This window comes from Mustela nivalis, assembly GCF_964662115.1.
Source record: "Mustela nivalis genome assembly, chromosome: 16".
Lineage (NCBI taxonomy): Eukaryota > Metazoa > Chordata > Mammalia > Carnivora > Mustelidae > Mustela > Mustela nivalis.
In genome coordinates, this window is record NC_139035.1 from 56176271 (window position 1) to 56201549 (window position 25279).

At 41.5% G+C, this 25279-nt stretch overlaps 1 protein-coding gene across 4 annotated transcripts in view; it reads left to right on the forward strand.

The window, feature by feature from the left end:
• TGFB2 (transforming growth factor beta 2) overlaps positions 1 to 24992 on the forward strand; it is a 78620-nt gene extending 53628 nt beyond the window's left edge. For 3 of the 4 annotated variants that reach the window (XM_082702998.1, XM_082702999.1, XM_082703000.1), the window contains 5 exons: positions 15769 to 15901; positions 16024 to 16134; positions 17647 to 17824; positions 19013 to 19166; positions 22174 to 24992. In XM_082702998.1, the coding sequence (XP_082559124.1) occupies positions 15769 to 15901; positions 16024 to 16134; positions 17647 to 17824; positions 19013 to 19166; positions 22174 to 22332 (735 nt within the window). In that variant the 3' untranslated portion in view covers positions 22333 to 24992. The remainder of the gene's footprint in view (positions 1 to 15768; positions 15902 to 16023; positions 16135 to 17646; positions 17825 to 19012; positions 19167 to 22173) is intronic. The other variant, XM_082703001.1, reaches the window with a different exon arrangement.
• The last annotated feature ends 287 nt before the right edge of the window (positions 24993 to 25279 follow it).

Below are 25279 nucleotides of genomic sequence, written 5' to 3' on the forward strand. Positions count from 1 at the left end.
GTCAGAACTTTGATGAATGGTGGTAAAATAAAGCCTTACTGTCCTCCTGCTCTGACTTTGCTGATGTCGACGGACTGTAAATAGCATATACTGGTGGAATCCTGCAATGACTTCAAGTCTACACCAATGCTGGAGGGACTATGAGGGGGATAAAGCACTTTGATAGATGAAGAAAAAGAAGAGGGGAAAAAAGACACAAACTGAACCTTTTCCAAATGGGAATGACCCTTACCATGTTTTTAAAGCTTTATGCCAAAGGCAGCCTTTATTGGAATACGATCAGATAAAGCTCCAGTGCTCTGGGAATGCCTTCGAACCTACAATCTTGAAAATAGCTCTCAGCTTATTTGGAAATTTGAACACATCTTTCTCTGATTAACCTGCTCCTACGTTTACGATTAAAATCATGCCCAGAGTTATAAGAGAGAGAATAGCTAGGGAAGAGAAACGTTCTTCAAAATGAATATCACCAACTTGAACAAAGGCACCTGACATCTTGGACTGGGAAAAATTCCCAATTTTACAAGTGAAGAAACGAGGGTCCAAGAAATTAATAACTTATTTAAGGGCAGTCATGACTTCATGGTGCCATGAGAGCACCAACCAATACTTAACGTTAGCTATACTGACCTCAAAGGACCTTGTAGCTTTCAGATATTTCTAGCTTCCCCTCACTAACTCACACCCTTTCCAAACTAACTGCGCGTTTCAAACTTGACTACCTCTAGGATAGTAAGACTTGTACCTTCATGACTGTTTTGACAATCTAGTCACTGAATAACAAGCTACCCCAAAATTTCATGGCCTCAAATAACAATCTGTTATCTGACACTGTGTCTCAGAAGTACAGTCTTTCCACTAATAGAGATATTCCCAAAGTACTCTTAAAGCAAAAGCTAAAAGGATCCAGAGAAATGCCTCAGAATTCATTTTTTTTTTCCCCAGAGGGGGAGTTGTGACAGTTTGGGGTGGGGGGCAGCCTGGCATCTGGGTTGGACTCCTTGGGTGAAACCATCTGTCTGAATCAAGAGATTCCCTTGAGCCCAGCAATATTTACAGCAGGGATATCTGAATATATCAGACTGAGATCAGAGCAGATTTGGTTAATTAATATGCACAGCGACTTCTTTAATCATGTTGGGACTGCGCTAATACCCCGGGATTCGATGGCTTCATCTATGCTTTCTTTTCACCCTTTACAAGGCAACATGGTGGCAGGTTCAATGGCAAGAGTATTGTGACCTAAGTTTCCTTAACAATTCCTGATTAGCTTGGTGTTTATTGGAAGGGTGACATTAAACAATGTCTCTACCTCCCAGATGGAGAGTGGGCACTCAATTCCTTCCATGTCATCTCTTCGATTTTGGCTTCAAAACCTTTAATTCCTTGAAGAGGAAGAGCCCTAACAGAATTACCTGCCCAAGTCAGTTGCCAGATTATTTTTAAGATTAATTTGTTAGCTTCAGGCCACTAATAAAATCATGCAAAGTCACTCCTTGGGAGACAAGGTGATGTCATGAGCTCATATATCATAAAACATTGGGAGAAAAAGGTCTTGCATGGCGCTGGTATGAGACCGTTAGTGTTGGCGGCAGATAGCTTGGGAGAGTAGTCTGCTGATGGGTGCCTGTTGGTTAGTAGAAGATAAATGTGCTGAGACAAAATAAACTCAAGTGGATTTCAGAGGAATTCTGAATCTTATATATGTAATATATAGAATACATATGTATGTTTTATATATATGTGTGTGTGTGTGTATAATTTTATATATACATACATAATCTCTGCAAAATATTTTAAAATATGCACACCCTGAGGCTTTACAGTGAAAATGCAAGGTTAAGGGCTTGAGTCTACTTTTGAAGGGACTCTAAGGCGGCAAAACGAAATGTGAGGTTCCCTCACTGTGGGGAGCATGGCATTGATGGGGTTAATAAGAATTACCCCCTTTTCCGAACCCCAAACACATGCACATGCACGTGTTCCTATGCACACACACACACACACACACACACACACACAGAGTTCAGTTTTCATTTCTCATATTGCCCAAGGGTGTGTAAAATAAAAAGAAGTCAGCCAAAAAAACTGACTGTCTGTTAAGTTAGACTTGCAAAAAGTGCTACTGAAAAAAAAGTTATACTGTGCTTCTGTTGTACAGAATTTTACCGCATACAATCCCCTTAATGCTGATCCTGACTCTGGCGCCACGTTGGAGACACACAGTAGAGTAACCCGCTTAAAAAAAAAAAAAAAAAAGCCATGAGGTATATATAATAAACACTTTGTTTGCACAAGGCTATTAATATCTCTGGTTTTTTCAAACTGATCGAAGGACAGGCTTGCCTCACGAGGAAATCGGATTGTTATCATTCGGGTTAAGTCATGACGTTACTCAATGTTAACCTTGAGAGCAGACGGGACCCCAAAAGTTGTGCGAATAGTAGTTCCCCCACTGTATTGAAAGAAACATGGATAGTCATGCAATAGTTACTAATAATTCCATGTTCCTTTTGTGGAATATGATTGTGTAATGATATTGATAATTATCACCAACACACAGGGCACACTGTATACTAGGCATGATTTAAGTGTTTTATATAGATGGAGTCATTCAATCCTTTTAATAAGCCTCTGAGGTGGGTTCTTATCCTCATTTTACAAAAGAGGAAACTGAGGCGCGGAGAAGTCGAGTAACTTGCCCAGGCCCTTGCAGAGGTAGAATTCGAACCCGGGCAGTCTGGCCCCACAGGCCATGCTCTGGACCACTTGCCCACACTCGCAGGAAGAACGCAGGCCCTGGGGTGGGGCCAGCGGGAGTTCAAGGTGTGGTTTCGCCCCTCCGGAGAGTCTGAGGAAGTCACATCACTGAGCCAATTTCCACATCAGTAAAATGTGCGTAAAAACACCTCCTTGGCCAGGACTTCGTAAAGTGAACACGGGATGCGTGGAAACTCCTAGCACAATGTACTTCGACTCAATGGTTACTCTCATATTATTACTATAGTTGCCAAAGCGTTGGGTTTGAATGTTTGTAAGAAACAGCCTCTTCCATTTTTGATCTGCTCACAGTCTCGTAAAAATGAAAACTGCCTCCGGTCTCCATTGCTGTGGGGTCAGGCTCTCGGTGGCTGCCCCAGGAGTTCGCTTCTGCGCCTCCTAAAATACTATTTTCAACTCAGTTCCGCTCCTGTTGGTCTCACTCTGCTGCTAAGGAGCAGCTCCAGGCAGGCAAGAAGAGAATCTTTGTGGAGGGGTGTTGCGGGGTGGGGGTGGGGGTAGGGGTAGGGGTAGGGGGTTGGGTTCATCTTCTGCCTCTTCTTATTTATTAGCGTTTTGGTCTTACAAACCATTCATGTCTCCGAGCCTCAGTTTTTCATCATAAAATGGAGATCACGGTTCTAACGCGTCACGGGGAGGAGAAGCACGTGAAGGGTCTGGCATGTTGGATGCACGGAGAGTGCATTATCATCAGGGTTTTGCTTATCATCCAGAACATGGTTTATATTTCCCCTAGACATGGCTTGTGATGATGACACCACTGTGTGATTTTGTCGCTCATGTCTGGTTGGATGAGGCCTCATCAGACCGACTTCCTGTTATCGGGGGGCAGGGCGGGCTCGCGGGGAGCAGCTCCTTGTTTGCTTCGTTAAGGCTCCGTTTTAAAAAATCTTAATGTCTGCCAACTGTTGGACAACCTTCACTAGGGCAAAAGATGGCTCCGAGGGAGGATGCATGTTTATTTCTTGATATTCACAGCGCTCGGGATTTTTTTTTTTTTTTTTTTGAAAACCTCTCCTCTAGAACTGGGTTCAGAGCCTACAAATACATAATTGGGAATTCCTTCAATGGAAACAGATCCGAACCTCTGAAAGGTGGTGTTAATTTCTGGAAACTGCCAAAGTTCTGGTGAAGAGGAAATTGAAAAGTCATTAATTTTCCTACGTGATAGCTGGTTTTCAAAGACAGATCTGAAATCCAGCCCCTTCTCATCTCTGCGGCTGCTACTCTCATCCAAGGAGTTTTTGCCTCTAGCCTTTGCAGTAGCGTCCTGACCGGTCCAGGTGTGGCCCCCGGGCCTGGCTGGTGCCCCCGACCTCCTTAGAGTGTGTGTGTGTGTAGTTAAGACCTGATTCCCACCGAGATGTGGGTCAGATCTCAATCCCCTGTTGAAAGCCCTGTGATGGCTTCTCACCTCATGTCACCAAGGAGCCCAAGCCCTTACTGTGTGTGGGCCTGTTTGTCGCTAGGCCTCCAGCACCACCGCCCCCTGCGCTTTCTGCCCACACTCGGGCCTCTCCCCCGCGCCGCCTCCTCCGACACCCGCCTTTACTCCCTCCTAAACTCTGGCCACTGTGCGCTCCTCCCACATGGACCTTCGTGGCCACCCTGACATCTGAGGGCCCCTCTTCCCAACATTCCCCACCCCCACTCTCCACTGCATGCTTCGCCTCCAGGCCCTTCATCATTTGGCTGCACTTGATCTTCTGCCCTTCCTCTATCTGCTTTACCTTCACCCCGGGGACAGATTCCTGGAATGGTACGTGGTACGCGGTGGGTGTTCAACAAATGTTTTCCAAGGAATTGAAGACGTATTTCAAAATGAGATTCAAGTGCAAGGAAATGTTGTGAAATAAGTGTGTAATATCATGAGGGGGACTCTTCTGAGAAATATTTTTTTCTTTATTTGGATTTGGAAATTCTGCTTCATTTGTTTTAAAGATATCTAACTATCGAGAAAGAAACATATATCTACCCATTTTTTTGTTATTTATTCAGAGCTAGTGCTGGTTAAGTGGATAAGAATGATGTAGGTAAAAAAAAAATATATTACATAAGAGATTTGTGAAACTGATATTCTTAGGTAACCCATAAACTCTATGTCTGCAGAAAAACCGGAGTCATTATTTTATTTTTCGACTCATTGCTTTATAATCTCACCCCCTAAATTAAAGTTCTCAACTGAATCTAAGAAGGGACTTAAATTGTAATGTAGGCCATATGTGTTGTTGGGAGCCAGGAAGTAGGAAAGGGTGTTAGAAGTATGGTTTTCAAGTATGTGTGTGTTGGTGTCAAGTCAGAGTGGACTTGGAAAGGGAGATCAATCAAAAAAAATCAGAAGATATGGCCCCAGAGAGCTTGCAGTCTTGTTGGGGAGACTCCTTCTTCCCACAGCAGGAAACAACTGGAATTATCAAAATCCGCAGTCCTAGGCTGTGTGGTCCAGCCTCAAGGATAGACGTGACTTGAGGTCTTGACCTGGTTTCCCTTCAGAAGCTGTCACTAACTGTTGGCCTGCACACGTCTCTTTCTAGCCTGCACAGACGTGACTTTTGCCCAGCTGAATCTTTTTTTTTTCCTCTGCTGTGTGATTCGTAGGTGATGGTCTTCTGAATGCTATTGAGCTGTGACATCTGAGAGACTTTGTGTTCACACAAAGGACTCCTTCATCCCTCAGACCTGTGGAAATGAATTTACTTGTTTATGCATACGGGCAGTCAGCACAAAGGCCCATCTGTAGAGAATGAAAAAAAAGTGGAAGAAAACAATAGAGAATTATAAGGTGTGTTCATCACAGAGGCAAGGCTTTCCTATGTGTGTGCGCGTGTATGTGTGTTTGTGTGTATATGTGTAGCTTGAAGACCTCTCTGGCGACATTTCCATAAAGGTCATTAGAGATGTATATATGCCCTTCTTTATCCTAATTGCACACGGATATGTATAATACAGGAACTCTGTGCCTTACAGAGAAAGACTTACTATAGTGACACAATAATGTAGATATCTGAAACCCAGAGACACTGTATTTTTATGTGTCTTTCTTTTGAAGCTGATCTGTACTCCATGGGAATCTACTCTCCAGGCCCTCTCGAAGCTCTTGTGAGGTATACATTACCACCTCCTCTTAGAGGGATGCGATTTCAAAGCAGCCAGGGCAATTACAAGACAGGGCGATGGGAGAAGCAAGATAAGTATTGGGTCCGTTAAGCCACTTCTGAAGGATCATCAGGTGGTCTGTCTGTGTGTTAAGCACCCTAAAGTGACCCAGCGTTGTTCAAGGAGCCTGCAGGCGAGCAGGAACAGAGAGCTACATTTATGCCTCAGGGGAAGAAAAGAAACCATTTCTCTATTTCTGATTCTCCGTAAAGCCCTACTTTCTATTACTTGAAAATTCCCTTTCTTGCTTTTTCTCCCTTATTTTCATTCCACAGTGAAATATATTAAATAGACAAGGAAAAGACAGTATAAAGTTGCTTACACTGATAATTCTTTCTCTCCTCCTTGTCATATACATAAAATATGGTATATAGATACACATACACATAATCTTTGTGATGTGTGTGCATAAAATTCCAAATTTATAGTGTAAAAGATGGATTGTTCAAGGGCTTATTTATCACTTGATTGTGTGTGTCTTTCTAATGAAGTCTGCTAGTCAACAAGCATTTGCCAAGAACGGACTGTGCAAATTCAGTGGCATACTTTGTGGAAGAATAAGAAAGAGCCAGAACGTCCTTTGTTTTAAAGGACTTCATGGTCAGAGCATTTGGAACGTACTCAGCCCAGTGTAACATACGAACACTTATTGTGATAGTTTAATTGTGCTCCCTCAAAAAAAGACATGTTGAAGTCCTAATCCCCGGGGCCTCAGAAGGTGACCTTTCTTGGAAATAGAGTCATTATAGATACAATCGGTTAGGTCAAAATGAGGTCCTATTGTGGTAGGGGGTAGAACCCTCATTCTGTATGATCAGTGTTCTTATAAGATGACCACATAAAGACAGAGACACACAGAGACAATGCCATGTGAGACAAAGGCAGAGATCGAAGTTAGGTAGCTTCAAACCAACAAATGCCAAAGATTGCCAGCAAAACACCAGGTATTGAGAGAGGTAAGAAAGGATCCCCTTCTGGAGGTGTCCCAGGAAACATGGCCCAGCCAACACCTTGCTTTCTGACTTCTGACCCCCAGGACCATGAGAGAGTTCATTTCTGCTCTTTTAAACCACCCAGTTTGTAGTGCTGTGTTCCAAGAGCTAATGTACCAAGTACATTAATGTACTTCCGGGGCAAACTCTCCCTAAGTTCAAGCTTCCAGTGCTTAGGATGGGTGAAGGAGCCCTGCAGAGAAAGGAAGATGACATTTATTTGTTCTCTTTTGTAATGAGCCAGGACGTCTCTATGATGTGGCCTGTGTTCTCACAGTGCCCAGGCTTCTTGCTAGCCTTTCCGACGTTAGTAGTTACCTGTCACTTTGGTGATAGTTATCTCCCTGCTCCCGGTCATGCCCTGCAACATGACCTCACTGTGGCCCGTGAAGGCAGGGCTTTCAGTTGTTGTTGTGAGACCCTATTCTCTTACTAGAGCATGGACTCTTTTAGGAACGGAGACCATCTTACTGTCCCGGACAGAAGGGTAATGCTTTGCTTACAACAAGTGCTTCAGAGCGGTTGAACTAGCCTGGAGAAGTGAGCTATGAAATACATTGGAAGAGATGAATAAATGAAGACTCGTACACGTATAAGGTGCCCAGCAATTATTCAACAAATGAGTCAATAACCAAACTAATGAACTGATCATATAAAAAGCCTCCAGGGTCAGCAAACTAGAGCACAGGGATTATGGGGATGTAAATACGTGCATGTTTCCCTCTCTTTTAGTAGCTGGTTATTCCCTTGGAAGAAATGGACGTGTACGCACAGGCAGGATTACCCTTGAGGCCGGTGTGCAAGGGGCTGAATACTTGGCACACACAGTGATTGCTGAGGGGCTCGGACGAGAAAAGGGATTTCAGAGTGAAAGTGACCATTTCATTGAAAAGCTGAGCTGAAGAGTAAGAAGGTTTTTGTGATTGTTAAGCTTGTTTTTGTTTTTAAGTAAAAACTGGGAGAGTGGGGAAGGCATACTCATGGGGATTCTAGTCTAAACGCAGAGTTGGGACATGGAATACACGTTTTAGGGATAGGGTTTAGATTTCTAGGGATGAGAGGCAAGTCTAGGCTGATAGATTGGTAGCAAGTTATGTCTTAAATACTAAACTATGGGATCTGGAGTTTATTCACTAGATAGTAGAAGCCTCTGGAAGATTTTGACCAGATAAGGAACATAATTATAATAATTCACATTTATTGAATACCAGCAATGTGATAGATGCTTTCCCTACTCATGTGTTATTTAATTCTATTAACAACCATAGAAGGTGGGTTTTATTAACCCATTCCATAAATAAGAAAATCACAAATCCAGTAAGTGCTAGTTTATGTTTGCCTGACTTCAAAGCCTATGAAACTTTTTGTTGCATTAACAATTTCCAAAGACACTTGGCAAGCCTATGGGGATCTTCAAAGAAACCTAACGGACCACCAGATTCGATTGTCAGTGGCAAAATGGGCAAGACTCCTGAACTAAACTGGGCCTCACACCTCAAAGTAGTGAACTACTTTTTTCTGCTGTATATAAGGAGTGTTGATTAAACCACAGAGTGTTGATTAAAGAAACAGGGCCAACCAGGAAAGAAGGACCCAAAGATCCAGCAAGAAGTCATGGTTTTGGCTCTAGGTGGTTTAATGATGTTACCATCACCCTGATGAATAGCGTATATGTTGAGTAGCAAACAGGATTCAGAGAGCTCTCAAGAGGCTAAAAACTAAGGTCAAGGTCAAATAAGAAGTTCAAAATTAACTGAGATAATGTGCAATTGTCATTTAGGTTCAAGAATGAATCGCATAAATGTAGACTAGAGCTCTGGTTCTCAGAGTCGACCAGCAGCTTCTGCGTCGCCTAGGAATATGTCAGAAATGCAAATTCTTGGGCCCCAATCTCGTCTCTATTAGATCAGAAAGTCTGGGGGCTTAGGGTTTAGCAATCTGTGTTTTATTTAGTAAGTCCTCCAGATGTTTCTAATGTAGGCTGAAGTTAGAGAACCATGCGGCTAGATAAACCAACCTTCTCTTCCCTTTTTGCCCCCCTGCATTTCTGTCTCTTTATTCCATGTCATTCCAGAAAGGATTGGGGATGGAAAATCTGACTTAACGGTTTGTGTCAGGACAAAGGTTTTATTTTATAAAAAGTTTACTATGACCCAATGGTGTGATGCGGCTGCTGCCAAAAGTAAATAGTTTGCATTAAAAATAGTGACCAGAACAAGGGAAGCCATCGCCCCTCTTTTCCACATGTGGCGCATTCTGTAATATTCTCCGCATCCTGCTAGACGGCCTCCGAGTGCGCTGAAGAAGGGATTATAAGAGGAACATCGAGGTGGGAGCTTAACAAGGATGGTGAAGGACCTCAAACCTCGTCCTGCAGGAAGCCGTTGAGAGAGGCGCCTCCTATGACAGGGGCCTGACATAGAAAAGAAAGAGAATTTCATGTCTTTTTCCAGAGAACAAACACCATATGGGGAAACCCATATGGTGATCAGACAGGTAAGCACTTCAGGCTTCTTTCCCTTTAATCGTGTACCTTGGATGGTAAGGGCCATGATATCCACACCACAGGGTTTTTGTGAAGACTGAAAAACATGAGCCTGTGGAAATACTTGAAAAACCGGAAATGATAGTACCCATATGAAGCAATGATATTATTATTAAGTAAGACTAGTTGGTGGAGATTTCGCATCCAAGAGAAGGAAGGATTACAACATACAAATTATTCAGAAGCGAGAGGGCCTTCCTCAAGAAGTTGTGAGTCCGCCATCACGAGAAGTCTTCAGAGACCAAGATGTCAATGAATTAATCGTATGGATTGGAGCTGATGGCCTTCTGGGAACTTTCTGACACCGATACTTCATAGTAGGGAAGTTAGAGTGTGAGGTCAGGCACCTCTGAGAGACTGTGCTCATTCAGCATTTGCTAATCACTCTGTGCCAGTAACCGCAAACATTTAAATGCTTTTAAATGTTAAGTACATTAAGAACATTAAATGCATTTAAAACAACAGCAACAACTAGTTACCCTAGTGTTGGGAGTTTTCTCTACAACCCTATTGTTAAATTTACCTTTGCATTAGAAGTCTGGGTTGAATTGGCTCCCTAGTTCTCCTGTAGGTCCATTGATGTCTGAATATGCGAAGTAAAATAGAATTTTTAATGCTTGCTTTCTCTCTTTCCAGTGTCTCATAGGAGAGGAATAGGTATTGCCCTTGGTGTCTGAGCCAAATCCTGAGTTGATTTATATTGTTATTCCTTTAAGACTAAGATTTCCTCTGGCTGTAATTTTGCATCTAGTCTTCTATTTCTTTCTTTCTTCCTTTTTTTTTTTTTTTTTTTTTTTTTGCCCTGAACTATTGGGTAACATCAGTGACTTTTGCCTCGATCCACTCCTGATTGGCTGCTTTCCAGTGCCAGAGAGATGAATGGATCCTTTTGTGTAGGAAGTTTTGTAATTCAGTGTAGAGTTTAGAGCCTTGCCAAAGGCGGTATGTGGGTATTTTGCACATATTATAGATAATGTGTGTATATCAGTAATGTAATGAAGGTAACATTCATACCACTGTGGGTGGTAGCTAAGCGAGAGGCAGCTAAATTTCATTTTCAGTATGCTTTCTAATTCAATCAGAAACAGTTGTTGGTCTGTTATTTAAAAAAAAAAGTCAAAGCAGAGGTTTTATAGAAACAGGAGCAAGTGAGTGAGAGAGGTAAACAGATATTTTAACTTAAAACATATATATGTATATGCATATACATACCCAAAGACACACACACACACACACACACACACACACACACACACTTTACATGCTTTGTGTTTTATAAAAGGCCAAGGATTTTTCCATGGCTCTGCCTACTGCCAATCCATGTTGTATTTTTTGCATGAACCACATCCATTATGCATCACCTACAATTTCTAGAAGAAAGAAAGAAATTTTGAAGAAGAAAGAAATTTCAGGGCAATGTGTTGAGCAACACAAGTAACAGAATCCTTCTAGGGTTTTTTGTTTGTTTGTTTGTTAAGATATTTATTTATTTATTTATGTCAGAGAGTGAGCTGGGGGAGGAGCAGAGGGAGAAGGAGAGAATCCCAAAGAGACTCCATCCTGAATGTGGAGCCTGATGTGAGACTCGATCTCAGGACCCTGAGGTCATGACCTGAGCCAAAATCAGGAGTTACACACTTAACCAACTGAGCCACTGAGGTGCCCCAGGCTCCTTCTAGGTTTTTATTATATTATTCCTTTTGTTATTTCTTCTATAAGCTGTCTCTCTGACATCTGAAATTAGAGAAAGACTGTTGTGGTTAAATACACATAAATGTAACCTTTTAACCATTTTTTAGGTATGCAATTCAGTGGCATTAAGTACATTTACAATGTCATATAACCACTACCACTCACTATTTTCAGAAATTTCCCATCATCCCAAACAGAAACTCTGCACCCATGAACCAGTAACTTTCCATTTTCCCTACCCATCAAACCTGGTGACTTCTATTCTACTGTTATCTCTATGAATTCGCTTATCCTAGGTGCCTCGTGGAAGTGAAATCATCTTTATTCATCCTCTGGTGTCCGGCTTAGTTTACTTAGCATAATGTTTTCAAGATTCATCTGTGTTGTAGTATGTCAGAATTTTGTTCATTTTCATGGCTAAATAATATGTGCCTATGGTATGTTTTATTTATATTGTTTGTTTATCTGTTGATGAATACTTGGGTTGTTTTTACTTTTCAGAGATTGTGAGTATTGGGATTGCTTGAACATTGGGATGCAAGTATCTGTTTGAGTGCCTGCTTTCAGTTCTTTTGGTTATATACCTAGGAGTGGAATCACTGAGTCAAATGGTAATTCTATGTCTACCTTTATGAGGAACGACCAAACTGGTATTTTGTTTTGTTTTGTTTTAAGTGTTTTTAACTTTTCTGTACTGAAGATTTTCCTAAGCATTCACCTTGGTTTTCACAGAAGCAACAGATCTCTCTTAACTTTGGGGCCTGCATTTCATCCTTTCTAGACCATTTGATTCCCCTGGAAAATTACAATATCAAGCCCAACTGTCATACACTGGTTTAGAAACATGTACAGTTGATATTTGCTAAGCATATGACTCAACGGGTAAGACCAGAAGTTCTCGGAACATACTAGAGAGGAGTTCTCCAACAATGAACCCCAGCATACGCCAATATGCATTACAGAACAAATGGAGAATACTGGTGAATCTGGCTAGTTGAGTGGAAGCCAGTTCAGAGAACTTCTAGTATTCATCTGAACTATCTTTGTCATGATACGATCTATAGAGGAATTTAGAAGCGACTCTGGCTCTAGAAAAAAACGACAACTGCATATCCAGTCCTTTTCATGTTCAATACACTCGTCGGGAGACTGGGAAAGATGATGGCAAAGGCTAAAATGGAGTGAGAGTGACTGATTTAGTCATTTTGGTATAAACTCTTGAATTTGAGGAAGTCCTAATCAATATTAGCAGTAGGTTGATTTTCCTCCCTTCCCGTTTAATTTTGTGTGCATGTTAAATGAAAGATAACCAGGGAATAGAGAGGTGGTGTCTATTCTTAGAAAGAAGATACCTTTTAAGTTAAGATTTCAGACTTTCAGATGCGATTAGAAGGTTTTCTAGCCAGTTCTGAAACAACACCACGAAGCTGGAGGAGGAATACTTTTATAGAGCATCAGTCATCCCAGTTAGTGACCCAAGTGATTAAAGGTTTGGGAAATAGCTCCTCTAAATATGGGCTAAGGGAACAGGGTTTATTTAGCTTAGAGAGAGAGAGAGCGGGCATGCTGAGGGGGACTTAATACTAGTCTCCAAGAATATGAGGGATAGTCTATGAGTGATGGAAAGCAGCTGTTTCCTGTTTCCATGGAGGACTTGGTAAGAAAGAATGGAGTTCAGTTGCAACAAGTGAGTTTAAGAACTCCTTGGCCATAAAATTTGAGACAGCAAACCCACAAGACCAAAGCCACCACTCTGTTTCAGAATTGTGTAGCTAAGTAGCAGTCATTCTTGGGTGGCTTAAATGGGCTTGTTCTTGAACCAGTGAAAAGACACAGAGAACCTATCAGTCAGGTGAGAATATGAAGCTGTCCACCATCAGAACCTACTGGTGTTTTGTGGCTGAGGAAAGACTTATTAGAGGATGAGATTTAAAAAAGAAAAAGGTTTCAGAATCTTTTGATCTCTTTTGGTCTTCTTTGAAAGAAAGATCCTCTAGATTTATTGCTCTCTCTGAGGTGAAGAATTTCCATAGATTTGCTGGTTTGTGTTTTTTTCTGTCCATTTGATCAATATGGTCATTAAAAAAAAATCTGTGTCTTCAATGATACTTATATCAGAGATCGATATCATAGATATTTGATATATTTTATATATATATATATATATAATATGTAATTACTACAACAATGAAAGCAATGTTTTGTTCTAGACATTGTGTCTAAGTGTTAGGGATATGAAGGTGAATAAGACATACATTGTGCTGGGGTGCCTGGGTGGCTCAGTGGGTTAAAGCCTCTGCCTTCGGCTCAGGTCATGATCTCATGGTCCTGGGATCGAGCCCCGCATCGGGCTCTCTGCTTGGCAGGGAGCCTGCTTCCTCCTCTCTTTCTGCCTGCCTCTCTGCCTACTTGTGATCTCTGTCTGTCAAATAAATAAATAAAATCTTAAAAAAAAAATAAAAGACATACATTGTGCTGATTAGGAATAAAGCAAATATAAAGACATTATGAAATAATGTATCAGTATAGGCAGTCCACTAGGGGAAGAAATTTAAAATTAGAAAAACGCGTTCTGAATTTTTTATTAATTTTAAGATGGAAATGCCTGAACACATCTCAACCATTGTTTTATCATTTTAATCCTAGGTTAGTTTAATTATACCATTTGTTATGAATTGGATATGTGGTGTCTTATTTACCCACCTGGGAGTGTTTTCAAGGCAAGGTTTGGTTTCCAGAGGATTGGCCTGCTGGGAGGCTGTATCTTTAGAGGTTTACATCAGGATTAACTGTGTATACATTCCACATGTTTTATTTCCTTTTTTGTACCAACATTTATTTTAACCTTATTTAAAAATCTTTACTTCGATCACTGAATGTTTCTTGGTCATCTGGAAGGGGTAAGGATGAATGGTGATTCAAATATGACCCCATAACTCTTTGGTCTTCAAAATCCAGCACCAGAGTGAGGAAGTTAGGGGATTGCTTTGAATCCTCTCTCCCTACAGGCCCACCGTGAGGCACTGAATGAGTTCATGAACCTCCCCGAATCTCAGTTTCCTTAATCCACTTTACAGGAACATCTTGAGGATTCAATGAAAGGAAATAATGTGTGCCAAGCCCAAAGCCCAGTGCACCCAGCCCTCATACCATGTTTACTTGTTTCCTTTAATTTACCAAGAACATCTCTTGTCTGTGGTGGAATCACGAATGCCTCTAGATTGTCTTCACTTAGTGGGGTGTGTCGACCCTCAAGGGCAAGACCAGTAGAGTAGATTTTGTCTAAAATTTTTGAGGGCCCCCCAAAGTTCCGTTATGAGAATCTCTTTCCTTTCCTGAACTTACTTCATCCCGAAAAAAAGAAAGTCCACCCTAATGCCAAATATTTTAGGAAGCATTTGTTGGTAAATTACTTATCTGAACAAGTCATGTACACATACGAAAGAAAAGTGCCTTTTAAAATCAGCAGGAAGATTATGCATCTTTGTTTTTGCAAGGTTGAAAGGAGAGTAAGTAAGGCTTCTGGATATTTAAATAGTCCTTTAATAGACACTGAATTAAATTGAATGCTATGCCTGGAAATGGCATCAAGTTGAAGATATGATCACTGCCCTGGGGAAGCATATGAGCTTGTTGGAGAGACCAACCCACATGTATGAACCAAGCCCAGGATAGTTAGACTCAACATCAGGAAGGGCAGTATAAGCCCCTGAGTACTAAGGGAAGGCAAGATACAGGTTTGGGTAGGGATTTGATAGAGCTCTAAGAGAATGAGATCTTGGTTTGACTGGTTCATAAGACACCATCATTTAAAGACAGACAGAATTTTTTAAAAACCACCTGAAGTGTTCACTTCCTATAGAAACCCAAGAACCTCCTTCAGTGGCTCTTTATGTCTTTGAACTAAACGAATCCTTCTGAAGTCTCAGTGTTCAGGCTGGTTGGCTTTCAGAGTCTCACACTGGGCCAGACTGCTCCTGCCCCAATTCATTCTTTGTCTGCAGGATATGGAATATCTTTATCAATCATAACAAGTCACACCTGGAGCGTAAAAATCCCAGCCAGCGACTTACCTCAAAAGCTGAGGCGTGCCACATATGTTAATGGGGGTGGATTTAAGAACCAAGGTTGGGAACTTTTTCTCTTTATTAGAAGGAAATTTATATAATTCAGGGCTGTTAGAGGGTGGGTGAGCATGGGTCCTCTGGACTGGCCCACTCTTCCTGTCCCCCCCCACCTCCCAGCTCTCCAAATTAAAAAGCAGAACAAAACCGCTAACTTAATAGCATAGAATTTATGGCTGGAATCTCACAAAGCGTATGTCAGCAAAGTAAAATAATTACTGTCACTTTCTCTTAGACACTTGGCTTTATGGTTCATGTCACCTTTATCATAATACACAGCTGACTTAGTAGCTCTATTTTTCATGGCACACGGCCTGGTGTCATGCTTTTATGCACACGTGCCGTTAGATGACAATACATGGGTGTACCAGAGCGGAGCTGAGTTTAGATAATGACTTGGAATACTGTTAATGGCTTCGGGTTAGTCATGCTGACTGGTTGCCAACTGAGCTTGTTCCCTCTCTCTCTCCTTCTCCAGATTCTCAAATCCAAAGATTTAACGTCTCCAACCCAGCGCTACATTGACAGCAAAGTCGTCAAGACGAGAGCAGAAGGCGAATGGCTTTCCTTTGACGTGACGGATGCCGTCCACGAATGGCTCCACCATAAAGGTTACAGCCGCCCTCTGTCCTCGTCCCTAGATGCTCAGTGACCCCACATTATTGTAAGTTGATTGCAGATTTAAGGGTATGATCACACATCCAAATGACCTCCTTGACTTAATGTTTTCCAGACAGAAACCTGGGATTTAAAATAAGTTTACACTGTCCCTGCTGCACCTTTGTGCCATCTAATAATTACATCATTCCCAATAAAAGTGAAGAGCTAGAAGCAAGATTTGCAGGTAACTGAAACTTGGTCATATGAGGTGGGGGAGGGGAGGGTCTGTGTTGATAATCTCGTGGGGGATCAAGCCTGTTTGCATGTGAAAATGGAATTGTTTGGTGAGGCCTGATGAGTTATAATTGTTTGGGTAAAGATAAGGCTGGAGAAAGATAAACGAAGGCAGAAAGAATTAGGACCAAGCAATCGCTTCCCAGTTTACTCTGCTCCATGCCCTGTGATTGCTTGGCAATACTGACTGATTCATCAGCTTTCCAAACTATTAGTCAGGTAAGCCCTGTACTCTTCATTTAAGCAATCCAGCTTTCTAGCTATGCTAGTATTAGAGCAGAAGATCGCATACATTCAAGGACATCCATCGATAATGCCCCAAGTGCAACGTCAGGAGGCCTACAACCATACTTCACTTGAGAAGCCCCTCATACCATAGCCTCTTGACCTCATCTTATGTGAATCAGAACACTCCACTGTTTCTAGCTGGCACCCAGTATTTCCACTGGCTGCCTGATCAAACTTCTGGAATAATTTATAAAGACATAATGAGGTTTTAGTTTCTCCCTGCTCCTCCTTACCTCTTAGTGATTAGCCATAGGTCGGGGAGAAGGAGGAGATGCCAACAGTTGGACTTGCTTCCCTTGTGAGCCAGCCAGTTTGGATGATGAGAGGCAGGAGGGAAGTGTTCCGTGTGCTCGGGCCACAGTGACATGCCAGGGAGCTGATTCCCCTACCCCAGCTACCACCACCCGGGACCCCCGTCCACTTGCAGAAGGCTCCAGTGGCCCTCGCTCATGGAAAACTACTCCAGGAGGTCGAGAGATTTATTTTAGTCTCTAACGTAGCCATGATTCTCTGGAGTGTGGAGATTAAATGCTTAAACTGGCAGTCTCTTGAGCATGCTTTGGGGAGCTCGAGTTTCTGAATCTCAGATGGAATCAGGAAAGTGTTGAAGACGCCATAAAATAAATGAAAAAGCCCTTTCTTCACAGCTTCCCCAAATAGCATTAGGTAAGGGTGACTTCTGTTTCACTTGAACTTAATTCACTGCAATTTCTTGTGAGTCTCGGGTTGTGTTCATGAGGAAAGTCTTTTGAGTTTAGTAGCCTGAGGAAGAGAGTGAACTGGCGGGGGACAAGCCGTGTTCTTTTGCCATGCCCTTCAGTCGCTGAGGGGCTGGACACGGCCTGAACTGAGGGTTCAGTTCAAATAAACTAGCTAGGTCGCCCTTGGACTATGGTCAAAGTCTTCTTCTGTAGTGACCTTCATAACCAACAAGCCCTGCCTTGGACACTGAACTGTCTCCTGCCACTAGTCTCAGTGAGAAGTGTCCATTGTCGCCTGTGATTGTCTCCTCGTGCCGTATCGATTTCCGTGGAGAATGACGGTAGCCAGCCGGTGATGCCATTGTGAGGTCATCATGGCTGCTTGTGACAAGATGCAAAGGAAAGAAAGAATGGCTGATTGTATTTGATGAAGGTAAAGCTAAATGTTTGTCACCCAAATGCATTTTTTCAAGGTATTGATGGCGCCTCCACATATACCAGTGGTGATCAGAAAACTATAAAGTCCACTAGGAAAAAAAACAGTGGGAAGACCCCACACCTCCTGCTAATGTTGTTGCCCTCCTACAGACTTGAGTCACAACAGTCCAACCGGCGGAAGAAGCGTGCTTTGGATGCAGCATATTGTTTTAGGTAAAGGAAATCAAAATAAAACAAAGTAATCACATCTGTCGACTCTCACACTGCCTTTGTCTTTTCTTACAAATTGAGCTAAACTCCACTCATGGCTTAAGGCCAGGTATAGGACAGGATAGTCACCCTACCTCCTAACAGCCTTCTTCCCAGAGGCTCCAAACTGTTTTTTGTGTAGTCTTCCATGGCCCCATTGCAAGGAACCAAGGGTGAAGTCAAAAAATTAGTCCCCTGAAGTTTTTCCTAGATCCCCCTGAAGCACTTTGGGGCTGAAGAAGAAAATGAGCTCCCTGCTCCCCAGAGCAAATATAAGGTTACTTGAGGGGTATGATGGCTGATCCTTAATTGGAAAGACTCACTGTCTCTATGAAGTCCTCCGTACCCTCACTGCCCACTGTAGAGCGCCCATGGCCATACCCTTTTTCACAGAGATGAGAGAAATAGAAGAATGCTACTGTGTCATTAGCTACTGAATCTGAGAGAAGTGAAGGCAACACAGATTTATTAACTACTCCTGTAAGAGTTCATAGAGGGGAGGTTGTGAGTGTTCTCCTATGGTTTCTTATCAAGTCTCCTGAGAGGAAGGTTCTTTATTTTGAGAGTTATGGGGCAGTAAGAGGTCCTCACTGATAGATGCTCAGAGAGTTCATGAGTAAAATGGCTTTTTTTGGTCGCCAGAGTCAGTGGTTACCCTCAGCGAGGCTCCTTGTGTCTTGATTTCTGGTTCATTCCCTAGTCTAGGAGCATGAGATGAAATTATGGATTTCATTTCAAAGGAAAATGCCTTAGGAGGTTCTTTACAAATAGTTGTTGTACTTTTATATTTGAAAGGACCTTTGAGGCTGACCAGGCAAAACTGCTCAGTGTTGTTGGAAAGGGGGGATTGGTCTCTTCAGCCACCTCTCTGCTTCTATCTAGTCATTTAAGGGAAAGGCTTGACTTTCAAGGTCACAGCCAACCAAGGGACTTGAGGTTTAGAATTCGTAAGGGGAAGTAGTCCATCAGGTCACCATGACATTCCATCGTGAAAGTCATTTGAGATTCCTATAAAACCATTCGGACCTAGCCCATGGTACTTGCTCATTGGATGCTGTTTGCATGAGTGAAGGAGTCATTTTTCTGGCTTGGAATTGGGTGTGTGTGGGGGGGAATCAGCTGTAAAATCTCCACTGCTCTTTCTTCTAACAGAAATGTACAGGATAATTGCTGCCTGCGTCCACTTTACATTGATTTCAAGAGGGATCTTGGATGGAAATGGATACATGAACCTAAAGGGTACAATGCCAACTTCTGTGCTGGAGCGTGCCCATATTTATGGAGTTCAGACACTCAGCACAGTAGGGTAAGTATTTGGCTCCATTTCTTCTATTGTTGGGTCGCTAATGTGTACCTACAGGTAATATGTCCAGTGAATTCTGTTTAGCCTGGTACCTGTTCATCGCACATGAATGGGTACTGGAACGATCCTCTTGAATGGCCAGGAAGAATGTAGGGGGTAGGTGAAGTCAGAAGTGACACTGCTCAGTTTCAAGTGTGGGTTTTGCCTTCCCAATTCAATGATAAGCATCTAGGAGACAGTTTTGTTCTTTTTTTTCTTTATTTTATATTACAAGTGACTGGTAGCTATAAAAAAATCTTTTGGAATCCATTTATCACTTGGGGTCATGCATAGCTTGGATGTGAAAGGACCCAAGTCCCAATCTAAAAAAAGGAGCTCTCATCATCTGTATCAAGGACTGTCGCATTGGAAAGAACTTTGAGGACCTCGTTCGATGCTTTGGAATAGTGACTCACTCGTGCACGACAATTAAAAAGTCATTTGACTTCTCTAAACCTCAATCCCTCAATTTCTCATCAGTAAAAAGGAATGTTTATGTTAAAGATGATCTTTTAAAATAACAAAGCCAGACTTGAGAGTAGATATAAAGAGCAAATTGATGAAATTAGAGAAAGCTATGGGAAAATTAGGATCTCCAAGTCTTTTTGAATATACCCAAAGTACACAAGAATCTAAATATTTTGTCGGATCACTTCAGTGAGGTTAGAAGGCTAATTCAGAGGGCCAGTCCTTGACGGGAGGCCATGGATGAGTAGCCCAGATCAGCAAAGACTTTTTCTATGGAATAATGATGCTTGTCCTAATGCTTTTTTCCTCGTACCTCATAATGTAGGATTTCAGAGAAGGGAAGGTCTTCATAAATTATCTCATCTGAACATTTCACTTTACTTACAGAAATTGGGGTCTAGATTGTATAGATCAAGGATCTAACAGTTGATGACAAACCAAAACTTGGAATGCAGACTTCCTTGTTTTATAACCAGGCCTCGGTTTGCTCTACCTTACTGAGTCTTATTCCTGAAATGTGGCTACACATTGGGGTTATGTCTCTGTAAATCTCCTTATTAAAGAAGCATTAGAAAAATTGCCTTCACTGCAGGGTAGGAAAATGGACCTGTTTCCAAGAGGATCACATAAGGCACTCGACTCAATTCAAGAGTTTGGGGGTTATTGATGATTTTAGACAATCTGTGTTATAAAATTCCTCTTTAATTCATATGAAAGATCACGTGCTAGTAGAACATGAAGTCTATTTATTTATAAATGTCTACATATGCTGGGCTTTCAATTGACAAATAGGACACTCCTTCCTTCAGCTATTTTCTCAACCCCCTGTAGGTTTTGGCACTCCAGGCTGACCACGTGCTTGGCCATGTGAGGAAAGCTTGCTCATGCCTGTCCCTTTGTCTGAGCTCTCTGGCCAGGCTGTTTCAACTGGGCTGTGGCAACAGTAGCTAGAATGTGGGCAAGGCCCCATTGCCAAGTAGAAATATAATTCCCCTCCCTGATACACAGAGGGAGTGTGTGAAGGCTGAGACCATGCTTGTTTTTCAACGGGAGAGGAAGAATAACTGTCATGGTCACAAATATGTGGTTTGGACAGTTACCCAAGAAGCCAGAGGTAGCTTAATAAAGTAGTCAGTGTTGCCGCACTGAACAGATCTTCTGTCTTCGGCTGAAAAAATCGCAGTGAATCTCGAGGAAAAGGTCACTTGCTGTTGACTAACACATTAATGGCATCCTTGGAAACGTCTCTTTATCATCACTGGGGAACCTACGTACTTCCATGGGTTAAAGGCCCATCCCCTGTGGATATGAAACCGAGTTAAGGGTATGGGACTAACTCTAGAACTTTCTTTTCATTCCACTGTGGGACTGGCTAAAGCCCTCCCACTTAGACATGCCCATTTACCACATGGAATCTAATGGAGGGCTGATTATTATTACTATTGTTGTTTTAAGCAAAATGAAAGAAAGTGAATAATTAAAAAATAGAGCTTGCTTTTCATGTCAGTCTTTTTTTTTTTTTTTTAAGATTTTTATTTATTTATTTTTGAGAGAGAGAGAACACGTGTGAGAGAGTATGAGCAAGGGGGTGGGGCAGAGGGAAAAGCAGACTCCCCGGGAGCTGATGCGGGGCTCGATCCCAGGACCCTGAGACCATGACCTGAGCCGAAGGCAGACGCTTAACCCACAGAGCCACCCAGGCGCCCTGGTGTCATTCTTAAGTAACTCTTAACTGGTTAATTCTTGATTGTGTTATGAAGCAATATTAAATGAAAAAACTTGTATCTTTTTTTCTTTAAAACAAAAATGTAGGTGACATTAAATTGGCCTGCCAAGACACAGCACAGAGAGGTTTCACAGGCAGACAGGTGTTTTTTTCTATACGTGAGGGTAGATTAAAGCGCTGATGGGAGTTTTCATCCGGCCTGTGATTCTTCTACTTCTCCCTGCATTTGCTTCTTCACGGAGCCCAGCAGTCTCATTCTGCTTACTCCAGCTATGAGGTCAAAACAAAGTCCATAGAGTGTCTGAGCCAAAGGGAGTGCTAACCTAGGTGGGAATTAGAAATAGACACTTGGTTACAAGGAAGGGTAGACACCAAAGCAAATACTAAGAGCACCAAATTTTTCGACCGTCTGGCAAGTGGGTATACAGCGATGCAGTGATCAAAGTCAAGAATTATTGGGGAAACTGTAAAATTTGTTGAATGGGCGATTTTGTACAATCTGAGCTTTTACAAAATCATTTGTTTAGCACGCATGAGGAAAGGATTCTGTAGGAAAATGATGAATTCAGTGATTACTAGGAACACATACGAAGTTGACCATAATTGGGGGTTTAAGAGAAGGAAATTGTAAACCAGTACATTTAAATTGTCTCCTGAGTTCCGTGACTGATAAGGTCACACTATAGCACTATGGAATTGTTCTTTTTAAAGTCACTCCCCTTCCTTTTTTTTATTGGTATTTTCCTATGTTCTCTTTCCTCTCCTATGTTCTTTCAGGTTCTCAGCCTATATAATACCATAAATCCAGAAGCATCTGCTTCTCCTTGCTGTGTGTCCCAGGATTTAGAACCGCTCACCATTCTCTACTACATCGGCAAGACACCCAAGATTGAACAACTCTCTAATATGATCGTAAAGTCTTGCAAGTGCAGCTAAGATTCTTGGAAAAGTGGCGAGATGATCATCCCATGGTGATGAAGATAAGCAGGAGGGTGACGACAAGAACAAAGACAATGTTTATAACAAGAAAACCTAAGAGAGCCTTGCTTCGACAGTGTTAAAAAAAATTTTGAAAAAAAAAAAAACGGTACTAGTTCAAACACTTTGGAAGTCTGTGTTCTGTTTGTTAAAACTGGCATCTGAAACAAAACAAAATGAAACAAATTGAAGGCTTTATTCTACATTTCACCTACTCTGTAAGTGAGAGAGACAAGAAGCGAAACCTTTTTTTTTTTTAAGAAAAAAATAAACACTGGAAGAATTTGTTAGTGTTAATTATGTGAAAGGAAAAACAAACAAACAAACAGGAAAATCCCATTAAGTGGAGTTGCTGTACGTACCATTCCTATCACATGCCTCACTTGATTTTTCTGTATTGCTATGCGATAGGCACCCTTCCCGTTACCGTTCGAGTTAACAGTGAGTTATTTATTGTGTGTTACTACATAATGAACGTTTCATTGCCCTTGGAAAATAAAACAGGTGTCTAAAGTGGAGACCAAATACTTTGCCAGGAACTCATGGATGGCTTAAGGAACTTGAACTCAAATGAGCCAGAAAAAAAAGAGGTCATATTAACGGGATGAAAACGCAGGCGAGTTATTCTGTGACCAAGCAAGTCTGCATTAAGATAAAGACCCTGAAAACACATGCTATGTACCAACTGCCTAAGGAAGCTTCTTGTAAGGCTCAAAACTGAAAAGCCTGTTAATAAAGGAAAATTTCAGTCAGAATAAGTCTGTAAGATTTTTTTCTTTCCTTTTAATTGTAAATGGCTCTTTGTCAGTTCAGTAAACCAGTGACATGTTGAAATGTTTTGATACGTACCGGTCCAATTTCAGACCTTCAAGTGTTGCTGTATGGCTATGCTATAGGTTTTTCTTCATTTCCATATATGTAACCGTACCTACATTCTTACAATAGATGGGTAGAGAAGCCAGTGTAATTGGAGACACATCTGCAGATCTCTTCTGTAAACTATTAAATCAGAACGTTAACTACTTTACATGTAATGTGTAAATTTTTACCATATTTTTAATGTTCTGTAATAATGTCAACTATGATTTAGATTGGACTTACACTGGGGCTCTTTTTAATGATCGCTCAGACCTGTGTGTTTCCTTTAGGCGGCCAGGACTCTGGAGGAAAGGCCCTGCAGTTTGACTTGCACTACAATTATGTGTTTTATAGTATTTCTCCCCGTGCGCTTTGTGTATTGTCCAATATTATGACATAAGCTATGTGAGTCCACTTGTCCTTCCGTTTTCCTTTTATAAAAAGGATCGATTCAAGTTCAAAAGTCTTCCTTCATCTCCTAAGCATCATTACTAATCAATTCCAATGTTAACCATCTTCTGTGCTAGTTAAATTCGGGAATATGATAGATATACACATAGATCACTGAGCTGAAGTATTTTCGTTTCAGTCAGGATCTGACCGAAACTCAGAATCTTCATGGCTGAGTGGAGACAGCTTTCTGCAACTTAGTTTAATCAGTATGTTCACAGAATTCTATGGTTCTTGAGATCAGACAGTTCATAGGAGACATCTTTTCCTTTAGTCAGGTTTTTAGTGTTCGGGGGGAAATGGAAAGACTGACATTTTTGTTGATTTTTTTTTTTTTTTTAAGGGAGGAAAAAAGCCCCATTTAGCGCGAGTCACTTAGTTGATTTCACTAAAGTTAAGGTCTTCATAGATGTTCTTTGATGGTCATTAGAGGTACAAACCAAATATGCCCACGATCAAAAAATTCTGTTTATCCCTCTGAATGAGAGTTATCTAGATCTGAGGCTAGAATTTACCTTGCTTTAATAAGTGAATGATTTGCCATATTGTTGCAGAGAAGGTAACGTTCTGTCAAGGTTGGTAGGTCAGTTTACCAGTTGTCTCATCCTTAGCTCGAGAAGAAAAATTAATAAGTAAAACAATGGAGTATATGCAGGGTCCCCGAAAGGGTTGCCTGGCGAGGTGTGAATCCAACTGAAGTTGTGTGTGCGATCCAGTGGACTTCTTGTCTGCCGTTTTCTGGCCATTAATGAGATGACGAATTGGATTCACAGATTTGCAAACTGGAAAGGCAAGAGAAGGGACGCCATGGTAGTAGAGGACCCTGGTGTTGGGTGTGACCTGACCTCAGAAACGAGTGTGTTGATTTTTTTCCTTCCGTTTTCTATTAATTCTATGTAAATCACTTTTATTTCTGCAGGTGTTTTCCTCTCAGAATGACGTTTTGTTTTGTATTATTTTGTCTTTCCTCATGAATGCACTGATAATATTTTAAATGCTCTATTATAAGATCTCTTGAATCCTTTTTTTTTTAGTTTGGAGGTTCTGTAAGGTCTTTATCTCCTATAAGTAAATATTGTGGTGGGCAGGGAGGGAGGCGGGTGGGAATGGGAAGATGTTAGTCTATGGGTGGGGGGTGGGATGGTGGTTTTTATGTTAAGCAGCAGTACGATTTCATGGTCGGCATGGTTTAAAAAAATGGAATATAAGAATAGCTGTTTTGTACTTTGATGACCGATTACGCTGTATTTTAAACATGATGTATGTCTGTTTTGTGGTGCTCTAGTGGTAAATAAATTATTTCAATTGGATGTTGATGTGTTTTTCCTCTCACGGGATTATCACTGAGACTAGAGAACACCTTTACCGCCCTGAGAATCATCTCGAGCTGGAAAAGTCCTACATCTTTAAGGTTGGGCTTTTATTTTCAAGGATATTCTCTCCAGAAATGTCATGTTTTATAGCTCATGAGCTAGGATGTGTCGACCAAGGACCAGAGAAAGCCCTGTGCAGTCTTTTTATTCTGTTGTTTATTGCCATTTGGTAATTGTTTGAGATTCGGTTTCCATCCAGCTTGACTGTCTACCAGAAAAAATGC